General features: G+C 38.7%; 1 protein-coding gene across 3 annotated transcripts in view; it reads left to right on the plus strand.

The window, feature by feature from the left end:
• The window catches only part of LOC136871814 (transmembrane protein 268), a 187,345-nt gene that overhangs the window by 58,131 nt on the left and 103,275 nt on the right, over nt 1–25,939 (plus strand). For all 3 annotated transcript variants that reach the window (XM_067145423.2, XM_067145425.2, XM_067145424.2), the window contains exon 5: nt 19,531–19,701. In XM_067145423.2, coding sequence (XP_067001524.2) covers nt 19,531–19,701 — 171 coding nt within the window. The remainder of the gene's footprint in view (nt 1–19,530; nt 19,702–25,939) is intronic.

Raw genomic sequence — 25,939 nt, forward strand, 5'->3', positions numbered from 1 at the left:
GAATAAGTACCGACGTGGTTTGGGCCACATAGCTATCAGCTTGCATTTGGGAGATAGTGGGTTCGAACACCACTGTCAGTAGTCCCAAAGATGGTTTTTGCCATTTTCACACCAGGCAAATGCTGGGGTTGTACCTTAAGGCCACGGTTGCTTCCTTCTCACTCCTAGCCCTTTCCTATCCCATCGTCGCCATAAGACCTGTCTGTATTGGTGCCACGTAAAGAAAATTGTAACAGTAATAAAAATAGCGTTGTGACCAAAATGAGTCTGAAAAGGTGGCAAGTATTAAGACTAGAAGATAGATATAAAAGAAAAGAAGATGCATATGACAATATAAAAAAGAAAGTTAGTTCATTGAACAGTATAAAGCTGTCTGATAGAACACAGAAGCACTCCGATTGTATAGCTGTAAATAAGATAGTAGCATGCAGAAGGTCTGATCCTATTCCTGTAAATGAAACAACTGTCAGTGAGCAAGTACCATAAAATTCTCTCACAGAATAACTTCTTCTTCCTGAGATCTTAACTTGCTTATCTAATGCAATCTCCCCAAGCGAAAGTTGTACGGATTGCCTCGTTCTTAGTCTCTTGGATTTGGAGGTAATATATTGATCAGTTAATGGTATTTGGCTTTTATACAGGGTGTACCAGGAGAAATGGTCAGTATTCAAGACTTTGACAGGAACAATCATTTGAAGCAAAAACTTCATATTGGGACCTTTCTGGTCAGTTGAAGATCTGTAATGAGACGAAACATGTACTGCCAAGTTTGATAATGTAATTTAATTTTCAAGTGTGATTAGAATTGTATTGAAAAGGTGGAAATCTTCAGATCTTTTATTCTGAAGTATATCGCAGTCAATATGGAACAATATTATGAAGTTTGTAACTTGTAATAAGTGGTATATTCCAAGCTGTCTTTTGAGAGAATATGACAAATAAGCTTCAGTGGAGCTTTTAAAAGTAGGAAAGATCATAATATTAAGATAAAGTTGGAATTTAAGGGGACAAATTCGGGCAAATATTCACTTATAGGATGAGGAGTGCGGAACTGGAATAATTTATCAAGTGAAATGTTCGATAAATTTCCAAGTTCTTTGAAAATCATGTAAGAAAAGGCTAGGTAAACAGTTCATGGGGAATCTACCGCCTGGACGACAGCCCTATATGCATATCATTGATGGTTTGATTCATGTGATGGTTTTGGCACTCAACATCAAACTCTGCATAGTGTGCAGATCAAGCACTATCAAAGTACAGTTGACTTTATACGCACAGTGTGGCCAACTAGTACTTCACTTTGATTGGTTCTGCTGTCTTTTAGGCAAATATTCAGTCAGCTGATTCAAACTTCTGTATTCTGCACAGGGTAAAATCTTCTCTTTTCATGCAATTTCAGTGAAGTTTAGGCCTTATATTTTATCTTTAATAGCACCGATAATAGATTTTTATTAACCACGAAGGATTATTGGCTTTATTACAAGATATTAGAATCATTTCGTATTGACGGTTTTCACTTTACAAAGGTGAAAACATGAGAGTATCCTCCTAATCCAATACATCATATATACCATCATTAGAGGGAGTAAACAAATTCAAACATGTTTCGGCTCATTTGGGCCATCTTCAGTGAAAAACGAGGGGGGTTGAAATAATTTACATAATACAAGTTAAAAATGTCAAAAAACATAATGAAGGAACAAATGAAAAAACAAACAAAAGAGAGCCTAGACGGAAACAAAATTAGCGCAAATATACAATATTTACATCATTATGTGGAGCAAAAAACAACTCACTGCGACAAAATTCAGTGAAACAGGTGTTAATACAAAAATAATAATTGAAACTAAAAACTGTGATAACCTAAGAAAAAAAGAAATGAAAACAAATGATACCTATGGAATTAATTAATAAAGACCCAATAAATAAAGCACAACTCAATCTAAAGACACTCCTCAAAAATTCAGCCTTCAGTCTAAATGATCAAGACTATCAGAAAATGACCATAATGAACCCAAAATTACCCACAGTGAGATCATTACCAAAATTTCATAAGAAAGAGGTCCCCATTCGACCAATAACCAATAGCAGGAATAGTCCAACCTATAAAACCTCTCAATTTCTTCATAAAGTCTTTTAAAAAAAAAATTTCAAATTCCACAACACAAACCCCATAAACTCAGTCGAACTTTGAAATTCCTTAAAGAAATTTAATTTACAACCAAACCATGTTTCATGTTCCTTTGACATTATTAATATATACACAAATATCCCTGTCAATGACACCATCAAAATCATAAAAAATAATCTATCCAAACATAGCACATTAAGTAAAATTGAAATCGATGAATGCTTAAAATTACTCAGTTTTGTTTTAAACAATAATCACTTCATTTTTAATAAGAAAATTTACAAACAAGAAGGTTTAGCAATGAACGATCCGTTATCCGGCATTTTAGTCAATATCTATGTGGATAATCTCGAACACAGAAAAATAATATCATCAAAGGGCTCAGTTTATGGCATCGCTATATTGATGACACCATAGCAATCATTAACAAATCAACAACAGTGACAACATATTAGCATTCCTTAATAGTTTAGACAACAACATAAAATTCACTAAGGAAGACGAGAGCAATAATTCTCTAAACTTCTTAGATATTAAAATCACACGAGTTTTAAACAAGTTCAACTTTGAAATCTATAGAAAACGCTCCTTCACTTCAACAACCATAAAAAACAAATCATTACATCCTAATTCACATGAGAAAGCCACTTATCACAGTCTAGTATATAGGGCATTAAAAATCCCTATGTCATCTAATAATCTAAAAGAGAACTACAGTTCATAACAGAAATAGCCAAATTTACGGACTTAATGCGGACAAGATTAATAAAATCATCAACGAAGTAAAACTGAAACTAGCCACAAATTGAACCCCATTAAAACCTATAAACTTGAATATGCTAAGTTCACGTTTACCAATCGTAGCATTCATCCAATTACTAATTCCTTAAATAAACACAATGTAAAAATAGCATATACAACAAAAACACAAATTGTAATTTATTTTCCAATCATAACTCAATTAATGCTACTGATAACCATTATTCTGGATCAGGTATATACAGATTAAAATGCTTTACATGCAATTTTCCTTATGTTGGCCAAACTGGTCGCAGCTTTTCAACCAGATATGCTGAACACAATAAATTTTCTGCAATGGCCAACCACATGAGGGACACAGGGCATAAATTTACTAACATAGAACAGGATTTATATATCTTAACCCTCCTTTAAACGCGCGCTCTGTTGTAACACCAATACACGCGCACGGACTGACAGTCCGCGATTGTTTGTAAGCTTCCGTTCTTCTCATTTCAATTCTTTTTCAAAGAATTCCTGATTTCTCTCATTTGTCAGTTTGTCTTACATCATAATTACTTTATTTCGATTTTATTTATATTGATAAATTTATATATAATCTACATTTACAAGAACATTTCAGTCCTTTAAGATAAATTAGAAGTTGTCAACTGCAAATCACAGTACTTAGCAAAACTAATTTTAAATTAACAATAATTGGTTTTTAATTTTCTTCTTGGAATAAAATTGTAATCGTTACATTCTATTAATTGAAGTATATCGCATGGAAGAAGTCACGACGTCGTGATATTCTTGCCATGGATTAAGTGCATTTCATTTCATCCACCTTATCAACGCCCCACTTCGTGTCATTATAGAAGATAATCATTGAGGGTTTTGGATCCATCTGAATCGTCATCAATAGAATGGTTTTCATGGAAAGTAGATAGAAGCAATACAACTTTGTCTTTTCTTGACTTGTATGACACAAGGGTATATATAGAGATTTGTGCATGTTACGATTTCTTGTAGCATTTCGTCGGTAAAGAACAATTGCAGAGCTTCAACTGGCGTCTTAGTATTCATAGCAACTCCTACTACTTCGGGCAAGTGTTTTAGATTATGTTCAGGTCGTCTGACCCTTCCATTATGGTTCATTACAGGCCGATGATTCCACTGGGTCCCGTCCTTTCCAACATACATTTCATGCTGCTCACTTTCAGTCACGTTCTCTTCACACGTGGACTGTTTGCTCTGAGAATTACGACCACTATTGTTTACGACGTCCCAATCACTATCATCACTTGCACCAACTTCATCGTCGTCCAACCACTGCTCGATTTGATCCACAACTCTCGGAATAAATCGCACCAACTTCTTGGAAATAGGATGCAAAATAATTATTCATAGCTCATTTTGTAATATTGTGTTTATCCCATTGTAAATAATCACAAGTAGGAAAATATCAAAATGAGCCCACTACTACACTTGTAGGTAGTAAAATGATATAATTTTATAATAAATGGTAACAGAAGAATGAATGACTTACCAAAAGAGTGAGTAAGATTAACAACTCACCAATACATGCCTGCGGACTCAGACTCTGCAAGTCTGCAATTGACAATATAAACTTCTGTAATTGACGGCTCGGCGATTACTCAGACATTCTCACACCGTCACGGCCTTTGTATTGTTGCAGAAGGAAGCTACAAGAAGGTAGCCCATTCTGCCTTGCATTTTCGGCCTATTATACCAAAGAATAATAAAGTGCGGACTCTCACTCCGCGGCGCGTGTAACGGAGGGTTAAAAAGAATTTAGAAAGGTAAACTCATGACAGAGTACGAAAACATATTCATATTTCTTGACCAGCAGTTCAACAAAGATCATCATCATCATCTTCTTCTCCTTCTTCTTCTTCTTCTTCTTCTTCTTCTTCTTCTTCTTCTTCTTCTTCTTCTTCTTCTTCATGGAGCCTCTAAATATTAGTTCCTAATTAGCATCAACAGCTTAAGATCTTTTGCTACCATGTTTTTCCTTCATTCCCACCTAGATATACCTGCTCCCTTCACAAAGCTGCAGGTTGTTCTTATTGGGTCGTCTTGGATTTTTTCTCTCTCTTCATCTGGTAGTCCTAGAGTGGAGAGTCTGATTCTACCCAGGGCCTCACATTCGAAAAGTCTGTGTTCAGCTGATTCCTCTGCTTCATTGCATTTCCTGCACATCGTCTCTTATTACTCCAATTCTGTGTAGGTGTTTTTTCAGATGGCAGTGTCCTGTCAACAGTCCTACTACCCATCTTATATTTTCTCTGCTGAGTTTCAACAGTTCTTTAGTATGCTTCTTGTTTGGTCCTTTGATCAGCTCCTTTGCAAGCCTGCATCCTGGAGTATTTTTCCAGTTCTCCATTTGTTTCTTTTGTACGCATTTTCCTATTTAATGTCGGGCTTGTCCATAGGAAATCCCGCATACAGGTTCTGGGCCTACAAAATGTGTTTATGCCCCTTTCCTGGCCAGTTTATCTGCCTTTTCATTTCCTTCTATACCTGCATGCCCTGGTACCCATATTATTTTGACAATGTTGTACTTTGAGAAGCCGGCCCCGTGGTGTAGGGGTAGCGTTCCTGCCTCTTACCCGGAGGCCCCGGGTTCGATTCCCGGCCAGGTCAGGGATTTTTACCTAGACCTGAGGGCTGGTTCGAGGTCCACTCAGCCTACGTGATTAGAATTGAGGGGCTATCTGACGGTGAGATGGCGGCTCCGGTCTAGAAAGCCAAGAATAACGGCCGAGAGGATTCGTCGTGCTGAACACACGACACCTCGTAATCTGCAGGCCTTTGGGCTGAGCAGCGGTCGCTTGGTAGGCCAAGGCGCTTCAAGAGCTGTAGTGCGATGGGATTTGGTTTGGTTTGTACTCTGAGAGCTTCAGGAGAAGTGAATGGCAATACTAGACAATTCTGGATATTATCCGGACTGCTTCTAGTGCCATAATGGCCGCTTGGCTGTCCATAAAAATGAAAATGTTCTTATTCCTATAGTTCATTTTCAGACTTTCTTCAAGACATGTTGTGATAGCTATCACTTCCGCTTGAAAGACTGTAGTGTGTTTGCCCAGGCTCATCTGGATTGATCTCCCAGGTCTTTTCCCGTTAATCCCTCCTCCTGTGCCATCCCCAGTCTTTGAGCCATCAGTCCACCACACTATATCTTCTTTATCAGTATTCCATTTGTTGATACCCAGCTTTTTTATTTTTTTATTATCTGGGTCTCAAACGATTTTTCAAAATTGTACTTTGGTATCGTATGATCAGAAGGCATGTGTAGAACTTCCTCTGTTATTACTCTGTTAATTTTACAATGTTGTAGGTGGGTCTTTGTGCATTCCAGCACTCTGATTGTGCCAATCTATATGAACTCATTCTAGCCTGCCCTTTTATGAAATTACATAGTAATGGGAGGGCTAGTAAAGTATTCAAGGCTTCTGTTCTCATAGCCCCAGTTATGGCTATGCATGCCATTCTCTGTAGGCTATCCAATCTACTACTGAATTTTCCTTTGCTTACTTTCTGCCACCAGATGATTGCAGCATAGGCCATCAACTGTCTAATGATCATTGTATATATCCACATTACCATTGATGGTCTTGCACCCCATGTCTTCCCGACGGCTCTTTTACGTGCATACAGCAAGTTCTTGGCCCGGGACATATTCCTTTCTATATGGATTCCAGGTTAGATTTTTATCTAACACTACACCTAGGTGCAGTGCCTGTTCTTCCATATATATATCTTGCCCAAAGAGTTTCAGTGATCTTTTTCACTCTAATTTCCTCCTTCTTGTATAAGGGACGAGAGTTATCTTGTTCGGTTGACGGATAGTTGTTCTTCCCGACACCAGTGTTCCACAAGGTTAATTGATCTTTGCATGAGGTCCTGGATAACACTCATCACCTTACTTTGTACCACAATCACTAGGTCATAGGTTGTATTGCTGAAGGCTCCTTCTATATTTAGAAATGCCACCTGTGCAATTTCTTTATATCCTAGGCTTTCCTCTAGTTTACAAATCAACTGGTGGAATGCTACTTCAGTGGATCTGCCAGGTCTATATGCAAACTGATTTTCATGTAACGTCGAGTTCTCTTGCACCGTTCTTGTGATATATTTATCCAGAATTTTCTCCATTGCTTCCAGCATGAAGGAGGTTAAACATAATGGTCTCTATGCTTTGGCTTGGGTATGAATACTGCTTTAGCTTCAGACCATGATTTCGGCACGTACCCTAAAGCTAGACTAGCTGTGAAAAGGTCCGTCAAGGCATTGACGGGTATCTCCCGTCCTTCCTCTAGGAGTATCGGAAGTATCTCATCTGGCCCCGGGGCCTTTATAGGATGAAACGTGTCGATTGCCAATTTTACATGGTTATGCTTTATTATTCTGTTGGCACAGTTCCAGTTTATTCTTCAAGTTCCGGTCTCTGTTCCAACTGTTTCTTCTCCTGTCATCTCCTCAGTCTCAGGAAAGTGACACGCCATTAGTATCTCCAGCGTGTCCCTCCCTGCCAGAGTAAATGACCCATCTGGTTTCTCTGGTGTCCCCATTTGATTTATGTGGATTGCTTTCAGAACCTTGAGACTTGAGCTGAAAGCAGTAAAACATTCAGAATTATCAGATCAAATAAATAAATAAATAAATAAATCTTCACTAACAGAGCTTTTCAATTTTTCGCTGCCCTTCTGACTATTAAAAATAAGGCAAACACACCTAGTCAACATTGACACAATCACTGAGAATGGGACCGCTAAAATTGAGATGATTAGGCCTTTCGAGAGTGTAACTTCTCAAACATTTTAACTTCATTGGCAGTTTTCCATTATGTTACATGTGATATAAATCATTTTTGGATCCGTATTGATGATATGTGAGAATTATATATTAACAGTAAGTTATTTTATTATTTTAAGCACCTAATCAATACATTAAACACAGACAATTAGGACCTTGTCCTTGTTAAATTGTTCGTTGACATATTATTTAAAAATATGGTACATGTTTTACCTTAATTTTGTAGGCATCATCAGCCATGATTTGACCTTAAAATAAAATCAGGCACCTGATTGTCTTATGAATTAATGTTAAAAAAGGATTATGATGAAAAGAATCTTAAGAGTCATGTATAAAAATTAACTGTTGTACTGTTAAATTGATATTTACAAGGCTTATAACTCTGAATGAAGTGGATAATACAACAGTTGATTGTGAACTTGTGATTTAAAGAAGTTGATGCATAATAATATACTAGCTGATGTACCCGTGCTTCGCTACGGAATTCTACATTGTATACAGAATTCTAGGTTTGGTAGTGTACACATTGTGAGCAAGATTGTCTTAAATTGTATAGCGCTACGTTACCCTAGAAACGCGACGGGAGGTCACCAAACATCTTTTCTCATAATATGAAGACTGAGGGAATGGTTACTGTAATGGTAGACCCAATTTCATACCATCAGTCACAATCAGGTTGGGATGTTTTCATGATAATGCCTTTTTACATCCTCAGATGTGGTTTTCCTAACTGAAATGAACATACAGTGACGTCAATAGGAATGGCGCGATTAAAAGCAATGCTTTCATATTATGAAATACTCGTTCTACACAACACATTTTCTCACTTTTAACGAACAGGACTACACTGCCTATCCAACAGTCCAAAGTTCCAGACCTGGAATGACCAAACCGCAGACAGCTGTGTTCCGTGAACATTCTTCGGCTTTCTTTGGCGGGAAGAGGGTCGAATAGTGGAGACTCCCACGGCAAAAACTATACCCAATTACTATTCTGTTTCCTAGGAGTACCCGATGAGTCGGAAAATAGCAATTCACTGCACTGGTGGCGGAAAAATCTATCTGAGTTGAAGGCACATTTTTCCTCCAAGCCAGAAGAGAAACCCCCTCTTCACTGCTAGTTTGGAATAAATTGAATGTAGAATTTAATAAAAAATGAAGAGAAAGAAGCTTTTCTTAAGAAACGGCTCTTTTCAGAGTTGAATTTTGAGTTATATAATGAATATTGTGGTGCTATAATTTGGAAAAGGCCTAAATTGATATTCTAGACCAGGCCATACTACTACTACCACCACCACTAAGTGAGGCTCTGCCTTAAGTATGCACACTGCTCATTCAAAACAGCGCGTCAGAGTAGGGATAGAACAGCTGAAATACTATGATGATTCAGTGTGTTACGTACCAGCTGCATCAGAAAATGTATGAACCAGAGGAATGGCATGCTAAAGAAGAAAGTTTTCTAACTCCTCGACATATCCCACCAATATTCAGTTAGGCTGTTATACTCGGTAGTCAGTAAGCAGCAGTAATCCCATCTATCGGAGTTGAGAGGCAGCATAAGAGACAATGAACATCACAATAAACGGTGGTCAATGTAATGTTATTATTGATCAATGTTATGCACTTTCGATATTATAGGCCTTCACATTTAGTTTTCTTCCGACTCTGAAATACCGCTCTTATTATAGTCGGTACGGTAAAACTGTATAAAAGATAAATGATCGGAAATTGTATTCTCTATAACTTTTTTATATAGTACTTTTCGATAGGACCAATAACATTGGTATTTAAAAATTACGTTTTAGGCACCTTCCCCTAAACTACAATTTCATCCAGGATGAATAAAATTGTTTATAGCTTAGGCTATAGTTTCTTATTCCCCAACTCTATATACCGATTTTCATTAAATTCTGTTAACTAATTTTCGTGTGGCTCAGCATTGATATGGACTTAGCAACAAAAATACGAATTCATGAATATCTGTGTTATCATAGCCGGTACGGTAAAAATGTATAAGACATAAATGGTCGGAAATTTAAATCTCTATAACTTTGGTTATGTATTATTTATCGATACGGCAACTAATAATATAAATATTTGAGAATTACATTTAGGCCTTCTCCTAAACTACCATTTCACTCAGCATAAATAAAATTACTTACAGCTCAAATTGTAGTGGCCCATTCTCCAACTTTGCATACCAATTTTCAATAAAATAGGACCACTAATAACGTAAATATTTAAACATTAAATTTTAGACCTTCCCCTAAACTACCATTTCTATCGGTGTGAATAATATTATTTATGGCCTAGATTGTAGCGACTTATTCCTTGACTTTGCATACCGATGTTCATTAAATTCTCTTTGGCCGTTTTCTAGTGATGCGTGTACATACATACAGACAGACAGAAATTATGGAAAAGTAAGAAGTGCATTTCCTGGTTACTGTGGATGTGACCAATACAGATATAACCATTCTTTTCAAATTCTGAGCAATGTACAGACAAAACTCTTATTTTATATATATATAGATAATAATAACATATTTCATTGTTGTTGGTCCAAATTTCTTTATTTGCTCTGTTCTTATATCATCTAATCCAGCTGCCTTGTTGTTCTTACATTGTTGTATGGCCTTTTTCAACTCATTTTGTGAAAATGGCTTTGATAGCTCATTAGTTTCCAGATGTTCTTGCCTTTGAATCTTGGGTCCTTTACCTCGTTTGTCTTCTTTACCATTTTTCAAAAACTGTTGAGCTATTTGATTTAGAGAAATGTTTGCATGTTTTTTTTGTGTTGGATCATTACTTAGTCGACGTAGTAATCTCCATGCCATATGGCTGCTTTTGCTCATGTCTAGTCCTTCTGTCGTTTCTATCCACCGAGTTTTCTTACCTTCCGCCACAAACTGAGTAAGTTTTATAGCAGCGTTTGCTCGCTGAAAGGGGTTTCTTTGAAGATTTAATGCACTCTCCTTACGAATAGATATTTTCTCTACTGAGTCCTGGAATGTAGTTTGTACAGCATCCATGTGGGATAGATTTATAAGATGGCTCCTGAACGGCTGCTACAAAATCATCATATGCTTCAGGATATGGATGTATTTTCAACACAAGGCTGTCTAGTGTCTCAGAAAACATATCCCAAATACCTTTCTTGAAATTTTATCGTCTTCCAAATGGAACTATTTGTGGTCTTACATCTGCAGTAGTCTGACATACTATAGGTTGTGTTGGATATTTGGAATTGGGGAACCAATACTTGTGTGGCATTGTGAAGCTGTTTCTTCACTGGTGAAAATGAGATCAGGATTGTATCCTCATTTCTCATTTCTAGCGTCCACTGTTGAAAGATGGTTGTAGTTTACTGTCATGATTTGTTGGATTTAGTTCACTGCATTACAGCTTCACCATTTTCATCATCCTGGTCATGTCCCCAAAGATTACTATGACTATTGAAATCTCCTCAGATGAACTTAGTTTTCTGATTGTGGATATTAGTTTGTTCCTTAAAGATGAATTTTGCATTGGGCGGTTTGTATACCGATGTGACTACACAGTTGTTCAGTTCAACACACAGGATTTCAATATTATCCTCCTCAGTACATGCTGAAGAAAGCACCGATAAACCATGTTTAACAAATACTGCACTACCATATTGCCGATGGGTTCTTTCAGTTACAAGGTTCATGCCTTGTACCTTAGGTCTTCTATGATATGTCCCTATGTGTCTCCTGGACACACAGTATACCACAGTGGTATTCTTGACACAGATTTTGGAGGAGTTCCTCTTTTGGTCCATATATTCCTTCTATAATTACCGGTATAATGTTCAAAGTTGGTCTTGAAAAAGACCTTTTGAATGGAATTGATCATCTCTACAATTGCTTCTGGACTTGAAAGGATCTGCCATCAGCACATTTCGTAATATAGTCTGACTTTGCCCAGGGTACGCCCAATTGCTACTCGTTGTATTGTAATTGTATAATAGCAGTCTTCATGGAGGCTCTTTTCGTTTACCCCATTTTATCTAAAACCATTACACAACAATAATTGTACGAATGATCACTTCTGATCATTATAATTTTCACTTATGAGCTATAAAGATGGGCATACTAATAGAACGTTTAAAGCATAGTACCTGTACTAACTGAACTGGGGCACACAAAATTAGTTGCAGTCGAGGGAATCAAGCTGTAAGTGGTTGGTAACCGTGTACTGAACACAGGTACCCCAAGATCAGGATAATTGCTTGTTTTCTCCTCTTAAAGTAGCAGGTTATAAGTGGCGCCTAGCAGCAAGTAAAATTTTCTCGAACTATACTATATAATGATAGTAACAATTGCCCTTCACAGTAATCGAACCACGGCAGTCAGTAACAGAGTACCCTTTGCTTATTTTCACCACTAAAAAGCAGCAAGTTATTGTTATTATAATACTGTCACAACTGTCCAGCCAATTCAGAGGGTCCATGTTCGATTCTTGGCTGGGCCGAGGATTTTTAACTGCATATAGTTAATTCCTCCGGCTTGAGGGCTGGGTGTTTGTGTTCATCTTAATACACTTCTCTTAATCTACATACACTACAGTAGCAACCAGCACAGCAGCACACAGTAGTGAATGTATGGCTGGCATCAGGAGGGGCATTTGGTCATATAAGTGAGCCAAATTCACACTGCATGCAGACACTAATATATTGGAGGAAAAGCCACGTTAGCAGAAGAATAGAGAAGTAGTACCATGGGCAAAATAATATGTAAATGTAAATATTGAGCTAGGTGATATAATTTTGTCTACACATTGGTTAATATAGGCCTAATTTATTATAATTATGTGCTGTGTTCTGTGTATGTTTAGATTATGTATGTGTGGGTATGTCATACGTAAAACATTGGCTTTCTCTGTATAGTTATACAGTAAAACCTTGTTAATTCGAAGTCGTTGGGACGCAAAAATCGGACTTCGAATTACGTGATTTCGAAATAACCGCCAACTCTTAATTCAGAAATGTCAACCCTTGCCGCATCAAAAAAGATTCTAAGACCTGTACTGCCTGCAGTTAACCTTGATTCAAAGTTTAAACCTTTGAAATGCCATGAAAAAAAAAAAAAAAAAAAAATTTTTCTAAATATATCCAACAAGGTGCATTTACAGTGTTCAAATTCACAATACAGTATTCTCTTGGATAACTCACTGACAAACATAACCTCATGCAACAAAAGAAAACAAAATCATGATTCAAAGACGGGGAGAAATCTAAGCTGGCTCCCCTTAGCAAGTCCTTTATTCATTGGATTACTGAACTGAATGCATTTTAGATGTCCTATACTTGCATGGAAAGTACCCGATGCCCTTAAAACATTGTGGTTTATCAAACTTTCCTATCACGAGGGGAGAAAGTCTCTCGCTTCCGCCTGCATTTGAACACAGTACAGCGACTCACCAATCCCTGTACAATTTCCTGCCATGGTACTTATCTCGTAATTCAGAAATGCGAACCCTTGCCACGTCACAAAGTATTGTAAGATGCATTAATGCACGCAATCACCTTGATTCACAGTTTAAACCTTTCAAATGCTTTGTGGAAAAATCTATTCCCGAAATGTATCCAATAAGATGCATTTATATTATTCAGCTAATCCACTTGAATAAATTAATTATAAAAAATAATTATAAATAACAATGCAGTTTCATCGGCATTGACAATGTTCGGTGCGTACGAATTGATTATATGAGGACATAAGATGCAAAAGCCGCCAAGTCCACATTGACAAAATTTTCAGAAATTTAGAAAAACGTGCCTCTCCTTTACATTTTGTTCTTATGGTGTGAGTATTGGACAAGATATGTGTAAGGGGTTCAGGAATAATATGAGCATAGAAAAATCAACATATACCTATTATTTTTGCTGTAAATGTGTATTTTATTTTGGACTTGGAGTGTTTTGGTTGGAACATTATAGTAATCATCAATTCAGAATTCTGTCATGTAGATGAATGTGGATGCATGAGAAGCTAAGTCTCTGCAATCTAGTATTTTGCGTTAACAATGAAATATTTCAATAATTAAAAGCTTTTTTTACAAGTGTAAATTCAAGTATAAAGTTTAATGGAATTAGTTATGGTTCACCAAATAGATCTTGACAATCGAAAAACATTCACATTGTTTTAAACTCTCAGATCAGGCGCACATTCACTCCCATTCCCTTCACAGGGAGGCTCATCTTCCACTAATTCTGGTAGATTCTCATTAGAAGCATCAATGAGGTCCTTGTAGAATTTGAGGCTCTCCATTTCTTGCTATTCCGTTCCATTGCTTTTTAGTAGGTTGTCTATCTCCGTGAGCTTTTATTTTTCACTTGGGCACCTTTTGGAAGAATATTAAGAGTAGTGTTTCCTAATCTCTATCCCTTCTTGAGAATACTTTTAGGGATACATAGATCAGTGCAGTAATGTGCATCACCCTGAACTGTAACTCCACCGCTTGTTTTTCTCAGTATTATTCTCTTGTTTTGGAAGACATTATTTTAGCAGAACAATCTTCCATGTTATTAGTACATTTTTTGATAATTTAAACAAATGTATGTGATCTTATGACCTGATAAATATCTGTGAAATGAAACCTATGAACTATGTCACGTGAGACGCATGAGCAGTTTCATTGGCTCCTGTGGACTTGGCAGTTCTTGCTTGCCATGACCCGAAAGACTTGGCAGTTATTGCATGAAACTGCAAATTTCTACATGCATTTATAACATAAAATAGTGGGTTTTGCTTATGAGCAATAAAATATAACCAAAAAATTCTTCATTGCGCACATAATGGCGCATAAAGCTTCAAAATGTCAGAAATTGGACTTGGGGCTTTTGCATATTATGTCCTCATATGAGCCACGCTTTTTCGCCAACTGTCGGCATCGCCGGTGTTCGCGGATTCTCCTTCTCCGCACACTGCCTGCTAAGTGATATGGTGTTCCTTAAAACACTGAATACAAAAGAATTATGATTTTACTCAAACTTAGCAAATATGAAGCACACTGTAGACACACTCAAATGAGTGGAAATACTGTAATCTACCCCAGCACGTTCCGGAAGACGCGTTCCATCATGATGCGGATAAATTTCGAATTTAAATTACTCTGGAAAAAAAACTGTGTTTAATATAAAGGCAGTTTGAATTAAAAGTCTGAATTTCAGTAATGGGACCGACATTATTCTTCGAATTATGAATTATCCATATTTTGAATTAAACAGTTTAAATAACATGCAAAACCGTACCTCGTATTTCCAGGAACGAGAGCTTCTTTCAATTAGGCAGGACTTAACCGATTTCGAATTATCGAGGTTCTACTGTAGTTTAAAGATATTGCTTTGTATATTGCTAATATATAAAGCCATGTAACCAGGAATATGGTACCATACCCATAATGTTGAAAGATTTTGTAATGCGGTATGGAAATCATAACTGTTGAAATGCAGTGTTACAGTCATCACATACATTATTCAAGATACACTTAAGAAAATGGAAATTGCATCACCATGAAGGCATTGGTCGTTTGTGTTGATTTTCAAGATATGGAACGATGCCATGTAGGTATGTAAACGGTCAAAGTTTCAGACCTATTGGATTGTTGCTACAGGTCTCCCCACGTGATTGGTCGCGGAGGAATCGACTCCAGTATACAGACTCTGGTGTGGTGTAGTTGACTTGCAGTCTGTGCAGTGAAGTGTTCCCCGTCAAACATGCCTCGACGACAGAGAAAAGCACGCTATCAACAACTGTCGCCGTTTCAGAGGGCTCGGATAATTGGGCTGTGTAAGACTAGATTATCACTAAGGACTGTCGCTGCACGTGTTGGCCGACAGGCATCTACGGTACAACGTGTATGGCAGCAGTGATCAAATAGAGGTGCCCACACTCGTAGACCTGGCACAGGCCCAGCGCGACAGACAACTGTGAGAGAGGATCGCCGCATCATTCGGATGGCCCAGATGGAACCCCATGCAACAGCAGCGCAAATTCGAGCAGCTGTGGCACCCCACGTTACACAACAAACAGCTGGTAATCGCCTGCGTGCAGCTGGCTTATGAGCCCTTGTCCCTGCAGAAGGTATTCCATTGACCCCACAATAGCGACGTGTAAGGCTGGCCTGGTGTTGAGAAAGATCTACGTGGGTCGACGAATGGCATAGGGTCGTCTTTAGTGATGAATCGCGCTTCTGTCTTGCCCGCAGTGATGACGTACCGGGGTGAGGGGCCGCCCAGATCTTATTGTCGAGAGGCACACAGGACCAACACCAAGCATTATGGTCCGGGGAGCTATTGGCTTTAATGAGAAATCGCAATTAGTGTTTGTTGAGGGCACTATGACTGCTCGACAGTACGTTGATAGGGTACTCAATCCAGTGGTTGTCCCTAAAATGGCGAACATTGCTAATCGGATGTTTCAGCAGGACAATGCCTTTGTTCATACTGCATGCATCCACGCATCTTCAGAGAAGCTCTCCACGACGTCACAACCTTAGAATGGCCCGCCTGATCCCCGGACCTCAGTCCTATTGAGCATGTGTGGGACATGATGTGTCGACAACTGGCCAACCGTCCTCAGCCACCCACAACTCTGGAACAACTGACCCGTGCAGTGCAGCAAGCATGGGCCACAATTCCTCAGGAGCCGATCCAGGGCCTTATTGACTCCATGCCTCTACGAATTCATCAATGTATTGCAGCTCGTGGTGGGCACATCCTGTATTGATTGTTGTCCAAACTTGTGGTCAGAGGGACCTGAAAGTGTAATCATCGAAGCACAACCGAACACTCGTCCTGCATGTTCAGTTGCAGCAATGTAGCACCACTCCTTCTGGGTGTTGCAATTTCCATTTTCTTCAGTGTAATATATTCCTGTGTATAATGTCTATGCCATACATATTATAATCAGTGATGGGATGAGTACAAAAAGAAAGTAATTGGGCTGAGTTACCATTACATTACTTTTTCAAGTAATCAGAAAAATTACAATTACTTTACAGAACGCTAGTCATAATACCTGCATAATACAAAGTTTGTAAGGAAAATATATTACTTCTTTTTGTGTGTGTTTCTTTAGCATAGACGCTTTAAGCGGCTATCGCCATTTTATTTTAATTTATAACTTTTAGCGTTTCAAATAATTTGCCATTTACTTTGCAAAGATATTTATTGATTCTTAATATTACTGAAAAGTCGCCACATAGGGGCACATGGAGGAAACCCATGTTTAATTTTAAGAAAGTTATTGGTATAAGAATGTCATCTTTGGAAGAATTGGAGACAGAGGTAAGAAAGTACCTCATACAGAACTAGTAAAATTACTAGTTCTGCTGAAACAGAACTGCAAAATTTATCATCATTATCATAATTTACTTTTCTCCGTTTCTGCTTCCACATGATGCATATGAGTTACTAGTATGTTACTATTACTGGAATGTTACGATTACAATTTTGTTTCAAGAAGTAAATTACAAGAAAAATTATTTTTTTGTAAAAAGTAATGATTGCAAGTAAAAATTACTAAGAATGTGATCGTTACAAGTACAGTAATTTAACGTACTGTAACAATTACAATTTTGTTTCAAGAAGTAAATTACAAGGAAAATTACATTTTTGTATAAAGTAATGATTACAGTACCGGTCAAAAGTTTAGGACCACATTAAAAAATCATCAAGTTCCATCTACAACCTAAAATTTTGCTACTAGACCTCTGTATTTTTTTTCCTGAGCTCTCGCATCTAATATGATATACGTCGCCTGATTTCAGTGATTTACGCCAAGTAGTTTATAAGTTATACATTTTTAACTGTTGGAAGGTCACGTCAGAAAGTCAACATTTTTGGAAATATTATGTATTATATACTCTAATTGGCTTCAAGTATCACCAATAAGATTCTTTTATAGACGCAGCAATAGTTGGGGGTCATTTTGGTATAAATAGAAAAATTCCAAAAAAATGCGGCACCGACTTCTGTGCTTTTATTTTTTGTTTGAAATCAGCTCTAAAATGGTCAGTTCTTCCTTGTTCTTGTCATAGGTCTCATTGTGAGTTATCGTCATCATAAATGTGTTCTTGGTTGCCATCCACAAAGTGCAAATGGAACTATCAGGGCAGATTGATACTTGCAACCAATTAGAGTGTACAGTACATTATATAGCCAAAATTTTTGATCTTTTGTTGTGACCGTCCAAGAGTTAAAAATTCATAACTTCCACATTATTTCGACTAACTCAATGAAATCAGCCGACATATATCCTATTAGATGTGAGAGCTCAGAAAGAAAATTACAGATATCTCGTGGCACAATTTTAGGTTCTAGATGACATTTCGTGATTTCTTTACGTGGTCCTAAACTTCTGACCGGTACTGTACAAGTAAAAATTACTAATAATGTAATAGTTACAAGTACAGTAATTTGATTACTTTTACTTGATTATTTCCCAACTCTGATTACAATATAAATGTTATTTTAGGCTTACGTATCAATGCAAAATGTATAACCTCTTTAATAATTGTAATTTTCTCTATGCTCTGTGTATACCTAAATATGAGAAGTCTTATGTGAGGTGGTCATTCTCTAAATATGACAAATGCTGATAGTATAAGTACAGAATAAGTAAAATTATTGAAATAATAGCCATTATCACTATCCTTCATGTATCAGCTAATTGAGTACTTAGCTAGAACATGGTGGCTGGGCTGGACTTGGCCATATTGCTCCTGGTATAATGTATGGTGAAGATGAAACACTATCAATGTACCAGATGTCTTGAGATTGGTGAAATCTTTGGCTTGTTCTTTCTGTTTACATAGCGGTATAAGTTTTTATGAGGTAGAGGTGTTAATCGTTCATCCAGCTGTCCTCCTTCAGTTGTAGTTGTGAACAGGAACTCCAAAAAGTAATCTACTATTTAGACACAACACCTGAGAAATCATCTAAAACTATCATTAAAAGAACATGGATAATGAGGGTAATTCAAGAGGCATATGAGTATTTCTGTTAGTAAGTTCATTTCTTATTCTTCCAATGAATCCAGTTTTCACATAAATATATCTTAGAGCTGGGGGTAATTTGTCTAACGAAATAGTGTCATTACAAAATGTGTGACGAAAGTGTAACCTATCAACTTCGCAAGCTGTGGTGTAAAGTATGGATGGATGGCCAGATGTTAATCTAGCAACCATGCAGGTTATGTCTTATGGCTGGCAGTCACCTAAAATTAGCAACCGTTGATGAATGATTATGACAGAGACATATAAGATATATTTATGACCATTTGATTTTTCCTCAGGAAAGTTTGACACCACTTTTGTACCACACACATTCTTTGCTCCATCTGTTCGATGAGGCTGTCACCTTTCATTCATATTATCCATCTTATACACGAATCACTTACTGATATTAAGCTACTGTGTAGCCCAGCTTCTCACCTTCAGTTGCGTTGGCAAGGAGGGATTCATTTATGTTAAAAATAATTAGCTGTTTAGCCTGTGCCGATCTTAGTCTGATTGGTAGACGGTTCTGAAAGCCTGCAATCTACAGTAGTGTCTTTGAAATTGAAATGAGGTATTTCCAAGAGTAAAATGATGTCAGTTGAGAAGAAATACAGCAGGATTCAATTTCAGGTGGGGAATACAAGACTGAAACTGGTGGCTCATTTCAAGTACTTAGAAAATACATAGTCCCAGGTTGGTAATATAGTAAGTGACATTGAATCAAGTTGTAACAGTGCTAATGGAGTGAGCTTACAGTAGTGATGTGCATATTGATGTCTTGTTCTTCTCTTACAGAAAAAACTTCAAGAAGTTATAGATCGTGAAGAACGCGAGGGCCGGCCTGTAAACCGTGAAGAAACTCCTGATGAACGTCGACAGAGACAGCAGTTTCAGCAGCGAATGGATATAGAGGATCGGGATATTATCATACAGGGAAGCAGTACTACTCGCTTATCTCGCAAACAGGTAAGAAAATTGATTGTACTTAATTTTTTTATAATCTGTATTAATATATGTACTCGAATAATCCACATACTCTCACGTTTCAAAAAGAAAATAACCAGTATTAATAATAAGCAATCTATTTTAAAAAATGTTTATTTACTCATGTCAAGAGTAAGCTACTACAATATACAAAAATAAAAATATGTGAACTTGTATTATTTACATGTCTTATATGTACATCTGAAAAATAGCAAGAAAATGTTCTTTTGACCAGATTACAGTCAGACATTCTTTGTCTAAAAGCGAGCTACTGCTATGATGTTCTTACTGGCAAGCACCAGATCCTATTCAGAACACGAATACAAAGAGGGTACTGACACATGTGGGTCGCTGTCTGCTCTTCACCACAGTCACACACCTGCTATCCTCAGTGAAACACCATTGGCTAGTGAAGAATTAGATCTGCCAACTCCAGTTCATAGGCAGCTGATTCATTTCTACACATCCCAGGCCTTGTAGCTAGCTGGAAGTTCTTCACTTGGCTCTGTCCAGTCTTGATGTTTAGACTTCCACAAGAAAGACATAGCTTTATATGGAGATTTTCCGATGGCTTTGATGTTTGGAAGAAACTCATCCTAGATTTTGGTCTAGACTGAGTCAGTCTTTAACCATATAGAGGGTGTGTGTTTTTTTCACATTAGGAACAAGGAGGCAACAAGGAAATCAAATGTTTTTGGAATAGCGCCCTTTTGGAACACTATTCCACTCCATACTACCTAGGAGTTAAACTGGACCGTGCTCTTAACTTTCACAACACACTGCCATAACATCAAGCAGAAGGTCAGCACTAGGAACAACATATTAAGGATACTAAGAGGCACAAACTGGGGAATAAAAACCACCAACTCTCAGAACCACAGCTTACTCTCTGTTTTTCTGCTGCAGAGTATGCCTGCCCCACGTGGTATAAATCATCTCTTGCCAAACTGTAAGCCCAGCTTTGAATGAGCTTGCCGGTTGATCACAGGGGGTCTAAAACTTACTTCTGTGGAAAATGTTTACCCTCTTGCTGGAAATGCACCTCCATGTGTTCATTGTGAAGTTGAAGCTGATTGCGAACGATTTACGGCCACTTCACACTATGTGACTGGAATCGGCTGCCAGCTGCCCATGCTTATGAAACTTTGTTTTAAATGGATTCCTTCACACTGGGCTACAGAGACAAGCCCAGCGACCGACCTTGCAGTACCTAATGCATTTACACACACAATTTTATGACTAAGTTATACAAATCAGTTATGATTAGGGTATAGATATAACTAATACTTGCTGGCCAGCATCTAAATTCTTACAACTACCTTACAACAAAAACTTACAAATACCTTACAACTAAAATCTTACAAATACCTTACAACTAAATTCACATGGTCACCAACAATGGTATTTAACCCTCCCTATATGACTTAAGGTACTTTAATCTGAGAGAGGTGTACTCTGCTGATCCTTTTCCTTTCGGAATCGCTCACCAATAATGACACCGGGGTAAGGAACTTTAAGATGGTACAGGAACCTCAAAATCTGGGGGCCAACTTACTGATGAAATGGCCCGCAGCACTACTGACTGGGTGCGTTTTAATAAACACCTGGTCACACACGGACAGATCGTGCGGCCTCTGCCCGTGGGTGTAATTATGCTGCACTTTAGCGTAATAAACTCGTTAAGTTTTTTGCGCACGATGCCAATTAGCTTGGATCTTTTCTGGACTGGCATCGTCAGGCAGAAGATCATTAATTGACCACAGATTTGACAGTGGAGAATTTGGAGTAAAAGCCAACGTTAATGATGCAGGAGTTTGCTTGTGGCTTTCATGGACGGCAGTGTTAAAGGCAAACGATAACCAATTTAGTGATGAATTCCACTTAGAGTGGTCAGTGGAGTGATAAGCGATGAGAGCAGTTTGCAGATTACGATTCACTCTTTCAGCATAATTTGGCCTCTGGTAATACGGGGTAGTGGTTACATGAGCAATGGATAAATCAAAATAGAAATTCCAGAACTGGACAGAGGTAAAAGCTCTTGCATTATCACTCACCAAAAATTGACAGGGTCCAAATGAAGCAAAAATCTGTTTCAAGCACGAGATGGTGGTGTTGAAAGGCGTCAACACACACAAGTTTGAAACGATGGCTGGTCCGTGATCTCGGGAAAGGACCAATGTAGTCTATAAACTATCTCTCCATTGGACAAGAAGCTTGCTCGGAAGACGACAGACCTAGATGAGTATTAGGGGCGGGTTTACTGATGTTACGAGTTTTACAAGGGTACGGATTTCACCATCCATGGATTTCCAAATGAAGTGCTTACGAATTTTCTCTCTTGTTTTGAAAACGCCCAGATGACCCCCCACTGGGGATTTATGAAAATACTTGAAGAGAGCCAGAACTAGGTTCGTTGGGACAACAATTTTGGGGTCTCTGCGACCGTGAGCAGGACAACACAAGACACCATTCTTAAGGACGTAAGGCTTAACATGTTCACCATATTTAATCATGTCGATAATAGCTTTTAACTCAGCGTCGACCTCCTGATGCTTTGAAAAGGAAAGGAGAGTCAGTGAGAACTACATTCACAAAGGCTGATACTTGTTCACGAGAGGGGTCTGCAGGCTCTGATAGAGGGTCAGAGCTGCCTGGATAGAACATCCTACTGAGGCCATCAGCCACAATGTTTTTCGTGCCATGAATGTGGCGAGCTTCAAATTAGAAGGCTGAGATGCGCACTGCCCAACGTGCAAGACGACTGGTCCTTCTCGGTTTGGCCAGTACCCAACTCAATGCCTGGTTGTCAGTCTCAAGATCGAAAGGGAGATGTTCCAGGTACATTCTGAACCGTTCTAAAGAAAAGTCAACAGCTGAGGCTTCCAACTTATAAATGGAATAGTTTCATTCAGCAGGATTCAGAGCACCAGAAGCATAAGAAATAGGACGACGCCCCTCTTCAAATTTCTGAAGGAGAATACCGGATATGCCTGTGGAGGAGGCATCAGTCTGAAGGATGAAGCATTTAGAAAAGTCTGGCACAGCCAGTACAGGAGCGTTATATAAGGCGGAATTCAAGTCAAAAAATGCTTCATGTTGGGCATCACCCCACACACATTTGGCATCCTTTCTTCTAAAGGCATTTAATGGGTCTGCCGGTTCAGCAAAATTGGGAACTAATTTACGAAAAAAATTAACCATGCCAATAAATCTGGCTACAGCCTTGATGTCTTTCGGTGTGGAAAAATTTAGGATGGCGGCAGTACGAGGCTGATCGATTGAGACATCCTTCCCCGACACAATATGGCCTAAGGACATCTGGGGTTGTGCGAAAGAAACCTTTCTAGCCTTAAGGGTTAGACCTTCTTTACGCAGTCTTTCAAGGACTTCGTTGAGATGGACAAGGTATTCCTCGAAGGTTTCACTGAAGATTACCAAATCGTCAAGTTAATTATAGACAAACTTGAATTTAATGGCAGACAAAACATAATCCAGTAACCGAGTAAGGACAGCAGCTCCCATCACCAGCCCAAAAGGAAGCGCTCAAATTCATAGAGGTTCCAATCGGTAGCAAAAGCTGTGAGGTGCTTGGATTCCTTGGCAAGAGACATCTGGTAATACGCCTGATTTAAATCAAAGGTGGTAAAAATTTTGGCATGAGCAAACCAAGAAAAACAAGAGTGCAAATCAGGAAGGGGAACAGATTGGAGGACCACTTTACGGTTCAACATCCGATAGTCAACTACAGGACGATAACCACCTTGCTGTTTAGGGACAAGAAACATGGAAGAAGAATAGGCTGACTTAGAAGGGCGTATCACTCCGTCAGCGAGCATTTGGTCAATAATATCCTTGAGGGCTTTCATTTTGGGAGGTGACAGCCAACACGGAGGAGAGCGAACAGGTATGTCAGTAAAGACATCAGGAAACTTATCGCAGGGTTTCCTAAGTTGGTTGGACTGCTCATTAGGTAAATGATTAAAATCAAAAGTTTTGGGTTCGGCAGTATCTTCAGGAACAGCATTAACGTGACAAGGCAGAATAGGGGAGTGATCACACAGCTCAAAGGTTCTTGCAGAAAATTTAAAATGGAATCTGTTGAACTGCAGGTCCAAAATCTTGCCAGTTTTGGCAATAAAATTGGCACCTAATATGAACTGAGAGGATAAATCTTTTGCCACTCTGACATTTTCCATGTGAAATCACGGACTCTTATCTTGACATCTAGGGATTCTACAATGTTCAATGAGTTGGATTTAGCAGTATGGCAGGTTAAGGACACGGGTTCTAATGTAGGTAACTTGCAAACGGTTTTCGTCCAATCGTACCAGGTCTCACTCATCAGAGTGATACTACTTCCAGAGTCTAGCAATGCGCAGACAGGTTCATTATTTACCACTAAACATACGTAAGGTAATTTACAAGAAGGTACGGCAGAAATCCCACAGGATTGCAAAAAATGGACACTAGGTTCAGACTGGGACCAATCACCCACCTTAGAAGAAGGTAATTCATCCTTCAATGTACAGTTATGACATACAAAACAAAAAGCCACACCTTGGGGTTTACCATCAGAACTGGCGGTTAGTCATCTAGGATTACTATTGGTTTATGCAACCTAAAGGAGCGCTTGATGCCGGTGGCGCTATGAGCGTGAAGTATTACGTGGGCACTGCCTAGAGAAGTGCCTAGTTGACCCACAGTTACGGCAAGAAGTATTGGTGGATGAGCCTCTACCCATGGCAGGTTTTGCATTGCCTAAGGACAGTTCCGCTTGAGATGAGGAATCACAATTGAAACATGAACGAGGGTTACGCCAGTTGGAGGCAGGTGAAGGGGCGGTTTTAGTATCCTGAAGGGAGGGCATGCTCACAAGGCAACGCGTAACTGGTTGGGATATCGAACACCTTCTGCAGAAACCATGACAGCTTAATATCTTATATTCAGATAATGACTCATTGAAATGCTGCACTCTGAAATAGTGCTTCTGCACTAATGAAGACAAGGCACGAGAAGGAATGAAAAATTCAAGCACATGTGTGTGAAATTGATTTACAGTCCATCTTTCGGAATATGCTCAGAAAGAGCTCCAGATACATGCGGGTATAGGATTTGAAACACGTGGTCGTTGCTGAGATTGTACACTATTGCCTTATCCTTGAACTCGATTAAGAACTGAAGGAAATTACCTCATCAACGGAGTTAGCCGAAAATTTAGAAACTCCCTTAAACACAGTAGTCAACGGGTGAGGTAGGTTAGAGAAAATCTGGGGGAAGGCAGGTGTAGGAAGTGCCTGGGAAGGCTTAGAGTGATCCTGAGGGGTTACAGTGGCATCATAGCCTTGATTCGGCCGCCCTTGCGGAAAGGATGGAGGACAGAAGGTTAGGTTAGGACTGCCTTTAGCCTGCAACGTTCAAGGCACAGATAATCTTGTCTGTGAAAGGTTCTCGCTAATCTGGGAGACCATCGGGTCATTAACCACTTGTGTAGGGTTTATGCAACCTAAAGGAGCGCTTGATGCCGGTGGCACTATGACAGGGGGATGGTTTTGCACCATTGCATAAGGAGGAGGTTGTGTAACATTAGAGGGCAGACCCTGCGCCACAGCTGAATTACCAGTTACCACAGGAAAATTAGTAGGAATACCGACATGCGAAGAGGATACATTATATGAATCACTTACATGTGTCATAGCTTTTGACGACAAAGCAGAAGATCCCAGGCGAGGATTACTCGCATCAGACACCTGAATAACAGTAGCACTAGTTGTCAGAGTACATACTTGAGCAGCTACAGATGCAGAATCAGAGTTAACACTTTCACGCATTTCAGCTGGGGTGGACACTTGAACCTCAGAACTAGTGTTGGTCAACTCCTTCCCTTCAATCAAGCCTATGATTTTGTCCAATATTCTTGAAAACTGCACTAATAAGGATTCGGTTTTAGAGACAAAAAATCCCTAATTCTGTCTAGGTACTGTAATAACTGTGACTTAACCCGCGCTAATTGGCCATGTGAGGGCTCAGAAGCACCAAAGGACACAAGAATGGCATTAAATTCTGCTAATTTATCTTTAACCACGGCGAGAGACTCACGCAACTCGTCCGTAGTTAACGCGGGAATGGTTATTGGTACATTAAGGGACTGTTTCAATAAGCTTGTCATCCCTGACATTGCCTGTAGAATTCAGTTTGCGGGTACGAAGTTCATAAATTAGTT

This window comes from Anabrus simplex, chromosome 4, assembly GCF_040414725.1.
Source record: "Anabrus simplex isolate iqAnaSimp1 chromosome 4, ASM4041472v1, whole genome shotgun sequence".
Taxonomy (NCBI): Eukaryota; Metazoa; Arthropoda; class Insecta; order Orthoptera; family Tettigoniidae; genus Anabrus; species Anabrus simplex.